The sequence below is a fragment of the Pinus tabuliformis genome, chromosome 7 (assembly GCF_031772625.1).
Source record: "Pinus tabuliformis cultivar Carrire ecotype Pingquan chromosome 7, CPIR1, whole genome shotgun sequence".
NCBI lineage: Eukaryota > Viridiplantae > Streptophyta > Pinopsida > Pinales > Pinaceae > Pinus > Pinus tabuliformis.
The window spans coordinates 538,547,424-538,562,997 of record NC_142293.1 but is presented as its reverse complement, the minus strand read 5'-3'; the positions used below and the strand labels follow the sequence as shown (position 1 = coordinate 538,562,997).

Sequence of the window (15,574 nt, the reverse complement as noted above, 5' to 3'; positions counted from 1 at the left end):
CTGACATAGATGCTCTCACCAGAAGGTTGGAGGAGGAGGACTTTGCTATGATCTCTCATTTCTCACAGGGTACTGTCGATGAGGATGGATGGTACGTGGACAGTGCTGCGTCGAAACATATGATAGGGTCACAAGAGGTTTTCGAGACTCTAACTGAATGGTACTCGAAGTTGCACATGATGTTGGGCGACAAGAGTCAAAAGGAGATTTGAGGATTTGGAGTTGTGCCATTCAAGATGGAGACAAGACAGGTGATGCGAGTCTAGGATGTACTGTTTGTACTAGGATTCAGATATAGCGTGATATCTGTCTCGATGATCGAGAAGAAGGGGTTTGAGGTCTTTTTACAGGATGGGAAGGCAAGACTCAAATCTAGAGGCTCTAGTTCTGTTAGTATTGTGCTTGGAGTTAGAGAGCATGGTCTATACAGGCTGACGGTAAGCTTATGGATCATGGGAAGAAGTAGACGAACTAGGTGCAGGTTCCAAAGAAGCAGTTGCAGGTGAAGGCTTCAGAGGTACGGTACAAGTTCCAGAGAAGAAGGTCCATGTTCTAGAGGCTCAGAGGAGAGACTTTGCAGCCCAAGAAGAGCGCGTGGTCAGTGGGATACAAGGGTGCTTCCACATCTTGCCAAGAAGGAATCATGGAGGGATTGGAAAGTTTATACAGGAGAAGAAGAAGAAGCAGGATGCTTCAAGTGACAGTGACACATCCGAGAGACGCATAGTTCATGCCACAATGATTATTGCAGTGGTGAGCACCAAGAGTTGGGCGAGTGTTGCGAGTAGTGATGATGATGATGAGTTACTTCCTAATCTTGGAATTACCTCTCTTGCTAAGAGGGAGTGTTGATTTTTGAGTAGCTTGGGGGTACTTCAAGCTCTAGGGTTCAGGGTTTGGATGGTGGAGCACCACAAGAGTCACTTGTGGGTTTGGAACCCAAGGTTGGGGTTTTGCACCCATCATTGTTTGGGGGCCAAAACCATGGACATATTTTGACATGTGATGGATGAGGATGATAGTACTTGTCGAGACGAATTTGACACATCGAAAATCATGTGATTCCGAGTTGTCGAAATGGAGTTACGAATTTTGAAAGTTATGTGTGGGCATGGTGGCACAAGGTCAAGGTCGGCTTGATGTTAATAAGCCTTATGATAGCTTGGCAAGCCTAATGATGACGTTTTGAGGGAGCCCTTATATGTGGTATAAATAAAAGGTGAGTGAGCTTCATTTAGGCTCATCCATCCATGCAATGCAAGGCAGAAGAGGAGCAAAAGAAACCCGGCTTAGGAGAAAAGAATACCTTTGTTTGGGCCGCAGGTAGGAGGGCACTTCAGCGAAGAAGAGAGGTTGTTTAGGAGCCTTTTCATGACTGTTGCAGGTCTGTTTTTCACCTACAAGCAAGCCGAGTATGCAAAGGTAAGCCGCAGGTCTATTGGGGCATGGTTTGTGGTGAGGTATCTCTGTTTTGAGCAGGCCGTGGGTACAGGAAGGAGGTGTGGGTAGGTTGCAAGCCTTAACACCTCAGAAAAAGGTTTGCGTGGGTCTGTATGAGGGCAACAAGTGCCCAGAACATCAACGTGGAGGCAGAGGATACATTTGGAGGTAGGTCACAACTATTTAAGGGACTATGTGGATATTTAATAGGGCTGTTGCAGCGTGCCAGGTGTCCTAACCAGGAACAGTCAAGGACAATAGTTGTACATCAGACTTGGAGCCAAAGTTGTCTTGTGTTGGGTCAAAGTGTTGACTAGTTTTGGATCAAAATTATAGTAGCTTGTGAGTACCATGTGTTGAGGTTGACTTGGGAAGTTGGAGACCTCAACTAGGAGCAAATCTTGCAGTGATTGGATTGGGTGCCATTGGACTGGTGGAGGGCAGCGTGTTGGCTACCCAAAGTAGCCCTTGACAAGCCATCATAAAGTGACGTTGACAGCTGAAGGTTGGGTGAAGATTGGAGCCTAATGTGCAACACTTTGATGGACGAAAGTGACTGCTAGATTGGTAGATTGGAGCTCAGGTGTTGGCCAACCTAGAAGAGCAGATTGGATCAGCTCGTGTTCATTGTAGCAGAAGTAACTTGCAGCAGTGATAGGTGGCAGCCCTCCTGGAGACTCTATGTGTTGTCCTTTGATGAATTAAGGGGTAGCTAGAGAGAAAAACGAGAGTGAAGCACTGAAAGGACAAGATACGACATAGAGACTGTAGTGAGATTGTCATTGTATCTTGTATTCCATAGATTGTTGTATTATTCAGATTGGTTTAATATAATGAAGATTGGGTTGTACATATTTGTACAATATTTTGTAAAAAGTTGTCTATACTTGTGCATGTGTGATGTATTGCTTTATATTTTCCGCCGTGCAAAGTAGCTTTTGTCAATATTCTTGGTTTGGTAGCGTAAGAGATTCTAAGATTCTATCCTAGACCCAAGATCGTGGGTGGAAGTTCAACAACCCATGCTCCTAATGAAAGGAAAAAAAAATCAATATCTCTAGAATCTTGCTACAATTTGGTTGTTTGCAGGGAAGCTTTTTAAGAATACTACCTCTATGACCCTACCACTCTTAGGTGGTTGAATATAGAGAGGCAGCCTTCGATTCTCAACATGCTTCTTCCGATTATTTTGTTTGTCCTCATTTAGATTACTCTTGCGATGTTTAATTTCCTACTCATGGTCTGTTTGGATCTCTCCCTTTGCTTCTTTTGAAAGACTCTTCAAATGATTCTCAACATGCTTCCATGGATCATGTTTCTTCCTATTATTTTGTTGGTCTTCTTTTAGATTACATGCACCATGTTTTAGTGGACCTTCCCCCCTCATAGTATGATGTTAACTTTCTTTCTTCTTCTAGGAGTGCTTTCCCAAGTACACCTATGGTGCGTTTGTAGAAGTTTCAAAATTTTAACTTTTATAGCAACTTTGAAATTTCACACCATTTTGGAAGTTTCTTGGTTCTAAAACCTATGAATATTCAGCCTTACGGCTGTGTAATATCCCTTGGGGAAAAATTACCCTTAGGGTTGAGAAAAACACATGACAAATTGTATTCTAAACTAGCATCATGGTGTTTCTTCAATTTTTGCAAACTGAGATAATATTGAATGCACAAACAGTGTAAAATGGGTAGCTGATTTCATCGACAACTTATACAAATAAGGCCAATTCAACAGTTACAAATCCACAATCCCCTTCCAACAAATCACTGTAGTTTAGATTCAGAAACTAATGCTGCTGCATCATCAAACTTTACTATCTTTGTACTACTGATCTAACCTTGCATCCAGCTATGGTCTTGGTACCTTTTGTTACTTGCTACCTCAAATTTGGTCTTGCTGGTTGACGAGCTATCTTTGCCTTCGCTTCTTTAGTCAGGCCTTTTATAATTCTTACAATCTCTGGTTCAACTGTCACATCTCTCTCTCTGCTGCCAGCAGCCTCATAAAGGGCCCCCTCGACCCTCCACTGCCAAAGGGGCTTATTCTTGGCTCTCTTGCTCTCATGCAAACCTTGCTGTTTTCTGAGAGAGGGGCTTATTCTTGAATGTCACTTCACGGGGTTGGCACTTGTCCTTGCTACTACAGTTAACTCACACAGTATTGCTTAAACAGATTTCTGTCACAATCATGCCTCAGAGGTACAAAGATATTATTGCTGCCATGATCAGAGCTTCAGGAACAACTTACTGCCACAATAGTGCCTTAGAGATACCCTTCTGCCACCGTCCAAACCTCAGAAAGGATCTGCTTTCCAAACAGGGCCTCAGAAAATGGTCTGCTGCTACAGTCAATGCCCTAGAACTAGTTTGCTGCCATAGTTAAGCCTCAGAAGCCCTCGCTGTCATAGAGGGATCCTTTAGGGATGATCTATTGGCATGAATTAGCCACATAAATTCCATCACTGCCACAGATAAGCACTTGAAGATGGGCAGCTGCCTCAGATAACGTCGGAGTGTTAATTCACTGCCCAGAAAGTGTCTTAGAAGGTCTCGTTGCCAAAGATTTAGCCTCAGAAACCCTTGCTTGCCATAGATTAAGCTTCAGAGCCCTTGTTGCCACAGAATTGTTACCTCAGAAATTATGCGAACAGAGTAAAGAGAAAGGTGGATTGGCTAGGGTGGAATTTTCCACCACCTAAGCCAACCAGAGAAAAAAGGGGTCTCAAAACCCTCCAAGAGCCTCAGCTCAAAAATCAGAAAGATCAGCTATCCATGATGATTAAAATGAATCTCTTCTCTCCTTTTTATATATACCCTTTGGGGTCGTCCCTCCTAATTTTAATTTGAGGGGCTAACAAGTTTCCCTCCAGTTGCCCCAAATTTGGCTTTTATTACAAGTTTTCCTCCATTTACCCAAATTATCTAATGTTACCCCAATAATACGAAGTAATGGGTTTCCCCCTTTCCAAATGACTGTAGCCTACGGGGTTAGATAGGCTACTTCGTCCTTGGGCAATTAATTCGAAGAGGACATTACAGGCTGATCTAAAATATATAAGTCACATCAACAGAAAACATAGAATATTTTAATTCACTTCAATCCAAATTCACTGGGCAATTCAAGAGTAAGAATACCAAATGCATGCCAACAAATTTCAGCCCTTAGGGCACACTTTGCAAGCATAAAATCAGATACAGAATCATTACAATTACTGCAGATTTACATCAGGATTCAGTATATATGCCCTATCATCTTCTACGTCAATGCTACATCACTTAATAATTTCAACTAGGATATCTTGCTGAAGCCAAGCTAAAGTGACACTTTTAGGTGTTCTTTCTATCTACTGCATTGTCTGCCCAGTCTAAAGTCTAAATGCCCCTACAACTTCACTTTAGCATCTCCAAGATATTTTAAGCCATACTCCAATGTGCCCTTCAAAAGTATCCGAGCACATGTTTTGCAGCTACCCAATGCTTTTGCCTCGACTCCACCATGAATTGACTCAAGTTGTTCATGGTAAAACATATATATGGTCAAGCGTTGACCAAAAAACATCAATGAATTTATTAATTGCTTGTACTATGTGGGATCCACTAATTTTGAATTTGAAGCTATCACCTTCTTTAGATTAGTGATCATGGGTGTGGCCATAGGTTTGTAGTTCTCCATTTGGAACCTATTTAAGATCTCAATTACATACTTACCTTGCCCAAGGAAAATGTCCCCTGGTTTCTGTCAAACCTCCAAACTTGAGAAATAATGAATCATGCCAATGTTCTCCATCTCAAACTTAGTTGCCATGTCTGCTTTGCACCCTGTATTGAATTTCTACGAACCTGTAAGAAACAAACCGCCTATATACAACACTAAAACAAACATATCACATCCAACAAATATATAATATAAGTTAGGATCTGCCTCTCTTTTGGTGAAACCCATACTCTGCAAATATCCATCTATTCTGGAATACCATGCACTCGGTGCCTATGTGAGTCCATACAAGGCCTTCTTAAGCTTGCAGACATGGAACTCTTTCCCATTTACCTCAAATCCTTGAGGTGGGACTCGTTCCTATTCACAGCTCAAATCCTTGAGGCTGCTCTATGTACACTTCTTCCTCAATGTTCCTATTAATGGAAGCTGTCCTCACATCCATCTGATGTATCCATCTGATAAATAAAACTAAGGACATAGCTACTCTACTGGAAGTGTACTGGTGACTAGAGCAAATGCCTCCTCATAGTCCACTCCCTCTTCCTGGAAGAACCCTCTCATTGCGAACTTTGCTTTGAAATTCTCAATGTTGCCAATTGTTGCATGCTTGATCTTGTAGAGCCATTTGGAACTCACTATTGACTTCCCCTTTAGTCCTGACACTATGTCCTAAAAAACATTTGATGTAGGTGTATTTATCCACCATAGCATCTTATTATACCTTCTGGTTTGCTACCTCTAGAAAAATGGTTGCTTATAAAGCCACGTAGTCTGTAAATTTATTTGAAGGTTTGTTCTCCCTAAAAGTCCTCCTAGGAGCCTCTATATACTCTCAAGAGTCCCTCATCTCTGTGTAAACCATTGAGGTCTATTGATAAAAGTGGAAGGGGCTACTCCCTCCTCCTCTTTGTGTGAAGGCTGCTTGCTTTGGAAGTTGATAGTGATCCTAGCTCAACCTTTGGAGCTTCTTGCTCCTCATCCTTTGTCATTGGAATAGGCTCATGGGACTTCTAGATGCAAAGCCTTTCTTAAACTTTACATCCCTATTCACTACTGTCTTCATTTCCTTTGGAATATAGACCTTGTAGGCCTTTGAAGTCTCACTGTGAGTTACAAATAAACCCTTCCTATTGGAGGGTTCCAATATCATCTTTTCTACCGATACACGGATATAAATGGGACAACCAAAGCTGCAGAAATTACTCACCTCTGGTATTCATACCAATGAATGTCTCCTCTTGTGTCTGGTCCTCCAAGGTCTTGTGAGGACAATGGTTTTGGATGTGAATTGCTGTGTTGCATGCCTTTTCCCAAATAATCATTGGCAAGTCCTGGTCATGAATCATGGCTTTAGCAGACCCTATAATGGATAAATTCTTCTTCTCCGCAACCCACTTTTGCTGTGGGTTGTATGGAACAATCAACTCTCTCTTGATTCCTGCCTCCTTGCAGGAAGCCTTGAACTCCTTGGAGGTATACTCACCCCCATAGACTTTCACTTTTCTTTTTACTTTTTAAAGTGAAATTACAAGATAGAATTATTTTGTACTTTTCCTAAGTGGTTACTAAAGAAATGTCCCGAACCATTTCTTGCACATTCACATTGAAACTTGTTCAGGAAGTACCTGCCTGAGCTACATTTCTGAACAAAGATATGGATCCTTGCCCTCCAAAGAGACAATGCTTCCGGTGCCATTTCCATGGACATCTTGTCCAAGATCTACCTCTTGAAACCTTTTATCAAATCTACTATCCTCAATGGTTAATAGATTTGGAGGCTAACATTACTCTAAACAATTGGGCCAGGAAGAAGATCTAAACCCTCATTCTGAGATGCATTATCAAATGCAGGAGGACTGTCTCCCACCACATTATTTAGGGAGAGTTTGGAGCGCATCCCTTCAGACTTGACATCTTCTTCCCCTTGGTATCTTTTCTTCATAGAGTTTGAATCTTTGGCGACTTGGCATTTAGGAGGGATTGGTATCCATATTGTCTACTTTGGATGTACCTAATGTGCCACTTTTATGTATGTCTGATATTTAACTTTCTAATCACTTTGGCTGCTTTTGGTGGCCTTTCAGCATTAACATATATTCATCATTGCATGGAATGTATATATACCTAGCATCATTAGCTAAACCTTTGTTTTCGCTTTCTTGTAGAATCTCAATGTTTAGATGAAGAATAAAGAAGGGAATCTAGTTCCATGGCTTGGAAGTGAAAAAAATACAAGTTTATGTAAGGCCTACAGAGAAATTACTTATGCTATCACCCAAGTTAACAAAAGAAAGAATTTTCAATTGTTTAGGACAATCTGAAAAGTATTTCGAAGACAATAAAGGTCTTGATATGGGTGACTTGGAAGTGAAATGCATGCCTATGATTTGTCAATTTCTTTAGCTGTCTTGGTAGGTTCCATGTCATCACTCCTCTCGAGCAACACATGCCTCCCTACCATAGTATGAGAGTTAGTATTTTATAGTGCAGTTATGGATTGTTTGAAGAAGACAATATAGCACCATTGTTACCATATGGTAGTTTCTATAGTCAGCCTGGTTGGTAAATTGTAATGGCTCGTATACATTGGAGGGGATTTAGCTCTCTGTTTATTCTCTTTCTTCTTCAAATATTGTCACATACCTTTAACACTCATATGGAATTTGCTTAGAAATCCTACGATTGACAATATACCTAAAGTGCTGCTTATATTTGTCAAACTTTAGCAGGAGGTTCTTTTATAGATAGTTATTATTTATGGTATAGTTTGTCTTTTCATAGTTAAAAGATAAATCCCCTTTTTTGATTGGAGAGGGTACGAGACTCCATAGACCTGCTTTACATCAGATTGCCTTTGGTTAAGACCAGCAACTGAACGGTATCCTTCCCCCAGAGTCAGACTTTCACCTGGCTCATTTGCATTTGCACAAAAGATCATACGAGCACAGGGAATGAGCCTGCCAGGTTTTGAACCTGGGCCATCATGTCTGCATGGGTTCTAACTTAACACTAGACTCAGCGGGATGGACTTGTTTATGGTACAGGTCATCTAAGAGGCATCTCATACTTGGGGGTCTTTGAATGGTGCATATTGCCTTCATAACAGTGCAAACAATTCACAAGAGAGAAAAAAGGAAAAATAGAACCTGATCATAAGGTATGCTGAAGATTTTATGTTTGGCTTTCCATTTGTATAATCATCTTTGAATTTGCTTCGCATTAGGGGATTTCAATAATTTCCGATAATAAAAGAGTAATATTCTTGAACATTCATATGCTATAATGAGATATCATGATTATCCCACGAGAATATAATTGTCATGCCTACGCAAACTATTTCATTCCTATCCTTAACTCCTACCCACATGGAGTACGCCCCAACCATACTAATGCCTTATCTCTTATAAATAGCACGCTGCCTAGAAAACCTGTAGAGGTCTGCGTGGCCACGTTCATAAGCCTTTTACCTTTCTGGTAATTTAATCAATAGCTTTTATTTCTCTACTCCTAGAGCAATGCACTTATTCATCAAATCCATTATTTTTGTGGATAGAAAGTTGAGTTTATATTTTATTATGATGCAATTCTGTGTTTCTGATATATTTTCCTTGGGGAAGGCTCCATTTATGAAAAAAGGACCGTTAATTTATAGTTGCTTTTACTTTGGATTGCTTCTCAGGTTGACACTGCTCAGGAAATACAAGAAGTAATTTCAAGTCCACTCAACTGGGTACAAGACTTTGATTGGATTCCAGCTGGTGTAGACTTTAATACGCCTGGAGACTTGGAGCATCTTCAATTTTCAAATACTTTGGAAACATTTGAGGAAGCAGAAATAATAGAGGAAATATTTCATACTGCGCAGGCATCTCAGGCAGATAATATTGAAGCTAATTCTTTGTTACTTAGTGATTACCTTGATGAAATTTGGGGAGGAGAGGAACCTAGAGATGAGTATCATGATACTTCTATGGTGCAGACTGGAAACCACACTAATCCAGAGGTTACTGGAATTCAATTACGCCAAAGAAGCCAGATATGCCAGCAGGAACTGCCCTATGAGGGTACTGCCATGAAGAGGGTTCGAATGCAGAAGTATCCAGTGCAACATTCTGCCGTTGAACATCAATGCACTGCTTACTCTGAAAATGATTGTATCTATGATCTACAAGAGCAACATATCTTATTAGACAGTTTTAACAGGCAGAACCATAATTCCAAGGTACATAATTGAACTAAACTTACTATAATAATTATACTGGATTAGTATATTATTTCTGTTCATTGGATATTTGTAGCATCTATGGCAAGATGTATATTCCATGTTGCACCTGTCTTCTTTTTCTCTCTGCAGCCTGAAGAAGTTACCACCTTCATTTGTTTGGAAGATGAAAATAAGACCTGTTTTCCCTCCCCTTTTGATGGGAGGTATAAGTGGCGTCTTGTTTTTATTTAATAAATAAAGAGGAGCTAAAATGTGCAGGTGATTGCCTGGGTTTAGAGTATTTTTCTCTAATTCAGTGTAATATTTATGGCAGAATATGACACCGCTTCAAGATCCAGTGCCACTAGCTTCTGCAAGGCAAATAGATGCTATCAGAGAAGGTAGGGAGATTGCTGGAAAACTGAATCCTTTGTTTTCAATAGGTATTAGTGGGCATTTGACGACTGGTTTTGTTGCATTTGCAATTTTTATGTCTAAAAGAACTCTTCCAAGTATTGAGTGTCTCGCATTGCAGGTCATTCACCATACCATTTGAGAGGTCCATTGGCAAACGAAAGTTGGTAAGAATCGCCAGAAAGCTCATTCAGGCAGACGTGTGGGTAGTTCATTTTCAAGGGACAACTGCCAACCTGGAACTAGTAGCATGGGTTTTAGACAAGCCAATGAATATAAATTCAATTTTCCCTTGCATGATTCTGTAATGGAAGGAGAGTTATCAGCCAATGAAATTCAACGTATTTTACATAGTTCAGAATTTGAAGTCTTGCCAAATAGTTCCGATCTTGCTGATAAAGTTACTGTTAATCATGTCATATCCTCAATGCCTCCACAGTCCTTGACATATGGGCTTTTCCTGAATAGCCAGTCTTCAGAGATAGTTGATATTCCTGCTGAGTCCCCTAACCAAACTATGAAACATGAACCGGGCAATAGTCTGGAGATATGGAAGTCTCAGCAACAGGTGTTGACATCGCTCACTGAAGATAAAATGCCCATTTCTAAAATAAATTGCCAGACTTCTTTGTCAGAGGATGGTCAGCTCTCAACTGTAGCTGTTGTTAAAAAACATGAGTTTGTACCATCTGAAGATGATTCAGAGACACCAGACCAGTTTGGTGAACCAATTAAGGGTTCATCATCTGGAGAAGTACCAGATAGTTCAGGAGCTTCATCTAAAGTGGTTCATCCAGAGAAAATTTTACCAGCTCCAAGCTCATCGGAACCGACATCTGTCAGAGGCTGGAAAATTTCAGAACGAATCTTAAAATTCTGCAGTTCTATTCCTTCATATGCAGCTCCAGTGATGGAATATTTAGGTCGATTTAATCCCAAGAAAGCTATTCTTCCTTCAGAATTTGCATGTAATTTTGGTCCAACAGATGGTGCGACTGATAGTGCTGGTAATATGGGAACCTGCATGTGCACTGAAGGAAATATGGAGCGTGCCAGATCTAACATTTTCTTGTCTCAGTTGAAACAGAGAGTGAAGCCTAAAGTAAAAAGTGTTATGCCTGATAGTGGAGAAGAGTCGGGAGATGCTATGCAAATGTTTTGTCACCGTTGTGCTGACCAAAGTAACAGTGCTACTCTCCATGGTTTGGAGCCGCCATCAGGTGTACTCAATGGCTTCTCTGAGTTTTGGAGCAGATGTGCTCCAACAAGTTCTACTAGTGTTATTGTATCAGTATGCCTTCTAGGCACAACAAGTTTACTCTTCCTTTTCTTGCTGTTTCGGGCTATCTGGCGCTTTTCTAGGAGAGTGCATCTGCACTCATTTTCTAGGGGAGAGAGGTTGTCAAGCAACATGTAAGCTTCGACTGGACTATAATTCTGTATTTATCAGGTGTCTTACAGTTGCTCTTTTGTGGAGTTTTTAGAAGTATTCTTTTCAGTATTTGTAGACCGAGAAAGAACCTGAAATATGTATTCATATTTAGTTTTCTTCTAAATAAGCTAGGAATCAGTATATCTTAACTAAAATTATAAAATTGACTTTATCAACAGTTGAGAGTTTGCTTGCCTGGTTGGGAATGTGCTGTGGGCTAAATATATATGATGGAGTGTTAGAAAAACTATATTTTCTCTACTGTTGGTTCAAGTTTGCCAATTTTAAGTATTTTTAAAATGTAAATTGCCTGTACGAAAACTTGAGAAAAAGCTCTAGTCAACAACAAATTTTTCAGTTGCATAGACATGACATAGTTCTTGTGTATGTTCAAGCTTGTTTTGACATTTCAAGCTAATATATTTGTGCTTTGTTGCTCTTTAGGTTTTCTTATATACTCACAAAAGGTTGTTTATGTCTTTGAGTGAACTCCATATTTCCTATATCTCTTTTTAAAACTGTTTTTGCTTTTAGGCTCATTGATATTCTGTAAAACTAGCTTGAAGAGGTAGGGCACTTCATATAAAACGTTTGTGTACATAAAATATGATTCAAGGGGCAAACCAATGAACATAAACGCTAGGCTCCCACAAGAGAGGAATTCAACTCATATTTTCATTGCTTTGATCTTAATTCTCTATGAAATATCTTTTCAAAACAAAGTATGCACTATGTTTTATATATACTTAGGTTGTTTTATATATATACGCAAAAGGTTGTCTTATGTTTTTGAGTAAATTTCATGTCTTCTACATTTATTTTTAAAACTGTTTCATCTTTTAGATTCAAAGAGGATCATTAAACATAGCTTGAAGAGGTTGGGGACTATATAAAATACTTGTGTAGGAAACAACAGGTTTGAGGGGCAAACCATTGAACATAAGTACTAAGCTCCCACAACAGAGTTATCTTTGGTATCAGGTCACCCCCAAGGTTCAACCCATATTTTCTTAGACCTGATTTTAATTCTTTATTATATAGTAAAGAAATAGTCGTAAGTCATCCAAAATCCTACCAACCCAAAAGTCTGAGTCCTATGGCTTATATTGTCTCATGCATGAGCCTTACATATCTACACGAAGTAGAATGCAAAAGCAACCTTATACATATAATGAATTGCATAGATTTTTTTAGCTAAATTTACAAACAGAAAATGTAAATAGAAAAATGAAATAGCATATAAGAGAGAATAGTTTTTTTAATATCGATTTAAAAAATGATAAATACGATTTTAATACATCAGTTTCTTAAGTTTCAATACGAAGTTGAATAGGTGAAACAGTGTTACATAGGAACTGTTTTGTCAAATCAGCAGTTTGCAGGTTTGACAGTTTACAAGGATTGCTGGTTCAAATCAAGGGTCTAAACCAGAAATGGAGCATGCCCTAAATGCATAAACCAGCTAATTCTGCATGAAACTGGCCAGTCCTGTTGAAGAATTAAGGGCACTGGTGTTTGTTAGGATTCTTCACTGCTTGATAACAATTTATGAAGCACTTTTACAAATATCTTAGCTTGATCTTCTTCTTATTAGTAGTGTGTGCGTTTCATCAAACTGCTACCAAAAACATAAAGACAAGAACACAAATGTTGGCTCTCTGTTAGGGCCAAAACATCTCTCTCCTAGAGAGGAAGACCCTTTGGTAAGTTTCTCTTATTGAAGCTTCTTATTAATCACTGCCAAACCCTAGACCCTTGACTAGGATGTCCTCCAAGCACAAGTCAAGTTCTCTCTTCTTTTCTGCACTTTGTTCCCCGGCACATACACTTCCTTCTTCTGCACTTTTCTCCCCAGGGCTTCGTCCTCCTTTGTTTCTTGTCTAGAGATAGACCTTCCTTGAGTGAGCCTTCTAGATGGGATGTTCCTCTTCTATCCTTTGCTCAAGTGGACGACTTCTTTTGTTGACCAAACGAGATCCTTCTTGAGACATGGGTGTATGACTGTACTGTTGATCTGCTGCCCTAGTTTTCTAACCTGTGGAGGGTACCCTTTGTGATTAGGGTCCTTTCACCTTCGCTAGAGAGAGACTTCTTTGCTTGACTTGGGAGGCCTTGTAGGCTTAATATCTAGCCCAAACACCAACGAATCTTGCACTGAAATGTTACTGCTGTTATATCTGCAATCTGTCCTCCTTGCACGTGTGACTGTTTCTAGCCCTAGAAACAATCCCCTACACTTCGGTCTTCTTCCTCCTTTCTTCTCTTGTTTTGGAGACCCTTAGACTTGCCTTTTCCCTTCACTTTATCGACTTCCACCTTCGCTGATCGTAGAGCTTGTGTTATCTCCTTTATGAGGGAGTGGAGAACCTATGTATATAGAGGATTGTCCCTCCTCTAGGCCGACATTTTGTCTTCAAGCCGACTTGACCATATCTTCATTATTCTCTTCGTTTTGCTTTATTTGGATGACGTTGTTGGATGGAGAGGCTTGGACTTTGCTTGGAGGTATTCCTTTGACCTTTATACTATTTTATACAGTGTAACATGCCCTCACAGGGTCTTACATAAATACATTGACTCTCAACTTCCTAGAAGCACTTAAACATGTGCTTGACCTAATTCAATGAGCAAGAAACTCATTGACAAATATCATAAAAATAATTTCTCTTTTCTTGAATAAATACAAAAGTCAAACTTACATTTATGAAGAACGAAACTAGTTACACTTCCTTCCACAAGTCCAATACTATAATCCATATGTTTGTGCGTTGGACGACAAAACTTGCCCCTGAAATTAAGAAAAAACAAAAGCAAACCCTATTAAGTAATGGTACTATTAATTTCTTAATGAAAACTCGACATTCTCCTTTATCTTTCCTTTTTCTATCCTTCTACTTGAATTTTTATCAATTGTTTTTAGGATGTTTGAGAGCCGGTCTAATCTCATCAAACTTCATATGGAGAAACTAAAAATTTAGATCCTATTCAAAATTTAGAGGGTTTAACAATGTTCAAGATTAACGAGATCACAATGTTTCAATGGAACTCTTTTATGTATGAGGGTTTGCATTTAATCAAAATCACCAAGACCTCTATATACCTTGATGTTCGTGGTGTTGATTGTTGAATTCCTCTATCATGATTATATGTACTCGTCACTAGAGAAAAATCATTAATTAGCCATGTTTGGCTATTTATACTTTATTTTAATGCTTGGATTAGGGTGTTTTGTCAAAATTAGAGGGTATCCTTGGAAGATTGAGATTCAAGGCAAAGGAAAATGCTAGTGTGTAGAAGGGGGAGGGGGGACAAAAGGGTGATATTGATGATGGGCATCCCAACATAGGTAATGATTTTGATGACATGTAGTTACTTGTGTTGCAAGATGTTTTCCATTTTAAGCCATGCTGTCTAATGTATTGTGGTTCATATTTGGATTGCTCTAGGTGCTATATTGCATATTACTTGCTGTATACATGAGAAAAATTTGCATGTTTGTTTGCAATGGTTTTGATTCACAAGGATGTACATGAATATATATATATATATTAAACAAAAAATGAATATTTTATGTATTTTTGTTTTTTTTTTTTTTAAACAATTTTGACCAATTTCATGTTTTAGTAGTCCATTGGTTCAATGATTGGTCCGACTATGATAACATTGGTTGGAAGATCAAGAGTCTCGTGGGAGACAAAACATTGAGAGTCTATTGACAATGTTAGGGCAATTTAAAATTGTTGATAGGGGACATTTGAGTCTTTTATCAAAGACACTTGAGTTTGTGGATAAAATGGACCTTAGAATTGACAACAACAACATCCTACTTAGCTTCGATGTAGTGTTCCTCTACATTATGATTCCTATATATGAAGCTCTTTTGGTTATTAATCATTTCACAAACCAAAACAATATCAAATTAATGAAGATTTGCCTTAGGTTGACCTTTTTATTTTCCATGTTATAATCTTATGAACTTTGAACATGAGTAGGAGCATTTCAAGAAGGTTATCTTCAACATGGGCAATGAAGTGTGGCAATTGAATAAGGTATTTTGTGTAACTACAAATTAATTGAACATTCATGATCGTAATAATTTTGTTATTCAGTAATGTGCGTTGGCCTTATATTCAAGGTTTAGTTATAAAAAAAATTCAAGACTACTAAAAAAGTAAAATATGAAGACATTTTCACCTCGAAATTCAATTAGGATTTTTTTTTGGCTTTGTCAGTGTTGGAATCATGGGTGTGATATTCATATGGCTAACACACACACACACACATGTATCATGATGTTTACGTGACCACAACTAAGGTCATCATTTTGTCATTTCTTATCATTTATTATAATAGTAACTAGGAAG

General features: G+C 38.9%; 1 protein-coding gene across 2 annotated transcripts; it reads left to right on the top strand.

Annotated features, from left to right (window-relative positions):
* The first annotated feature begins 8,810 nt into the window (after positions 1 to 8,810).
* LOC149248433 (uncharacterized) lies at positions 8,811 to 11,388 on the top strand. 2 transcript variants are annotated; one of them, XM_089458426.1, is made up of 3 exons: positions 8,811 to 9,382; positions 9,699 to 9,807; positions 9,900 to 11,388. In XM_089458426.1, the coding sequence occupies exons 1-3, from the start codon at positions 9,131 to 9,133 to the stop codon at positions 9,947 to 9,949; spliced, it is 411 nt and encodes a 136-aa protein (XP_089314552.1). In that variant the 5' UTR covers positions 8,811 to 9,130; the 3' UTR covers positions 9,950 to 11,388. The 2 variants fall into 2 exon arrangements, with proteins under 2 accessions (XP_089314552.1, XP_089314551.1); XM_089458425.1 differs by having other exon boundaries at positions 9,368 to 9,382; positions 9,699 to 9,765.
* Positions 11,389 to 15,574: the final 4,186 nt, after the last annotated feature.

Excerpts from the sequence above, each read along its gene's own strand:
- LOC149248433 (XM_089458425.1), top strand. The coding sequence starts at position 10,029 with ATGGGTTTTAGACAAGCCAATGAATATAAATTCAATTTTCCCTTGCAT.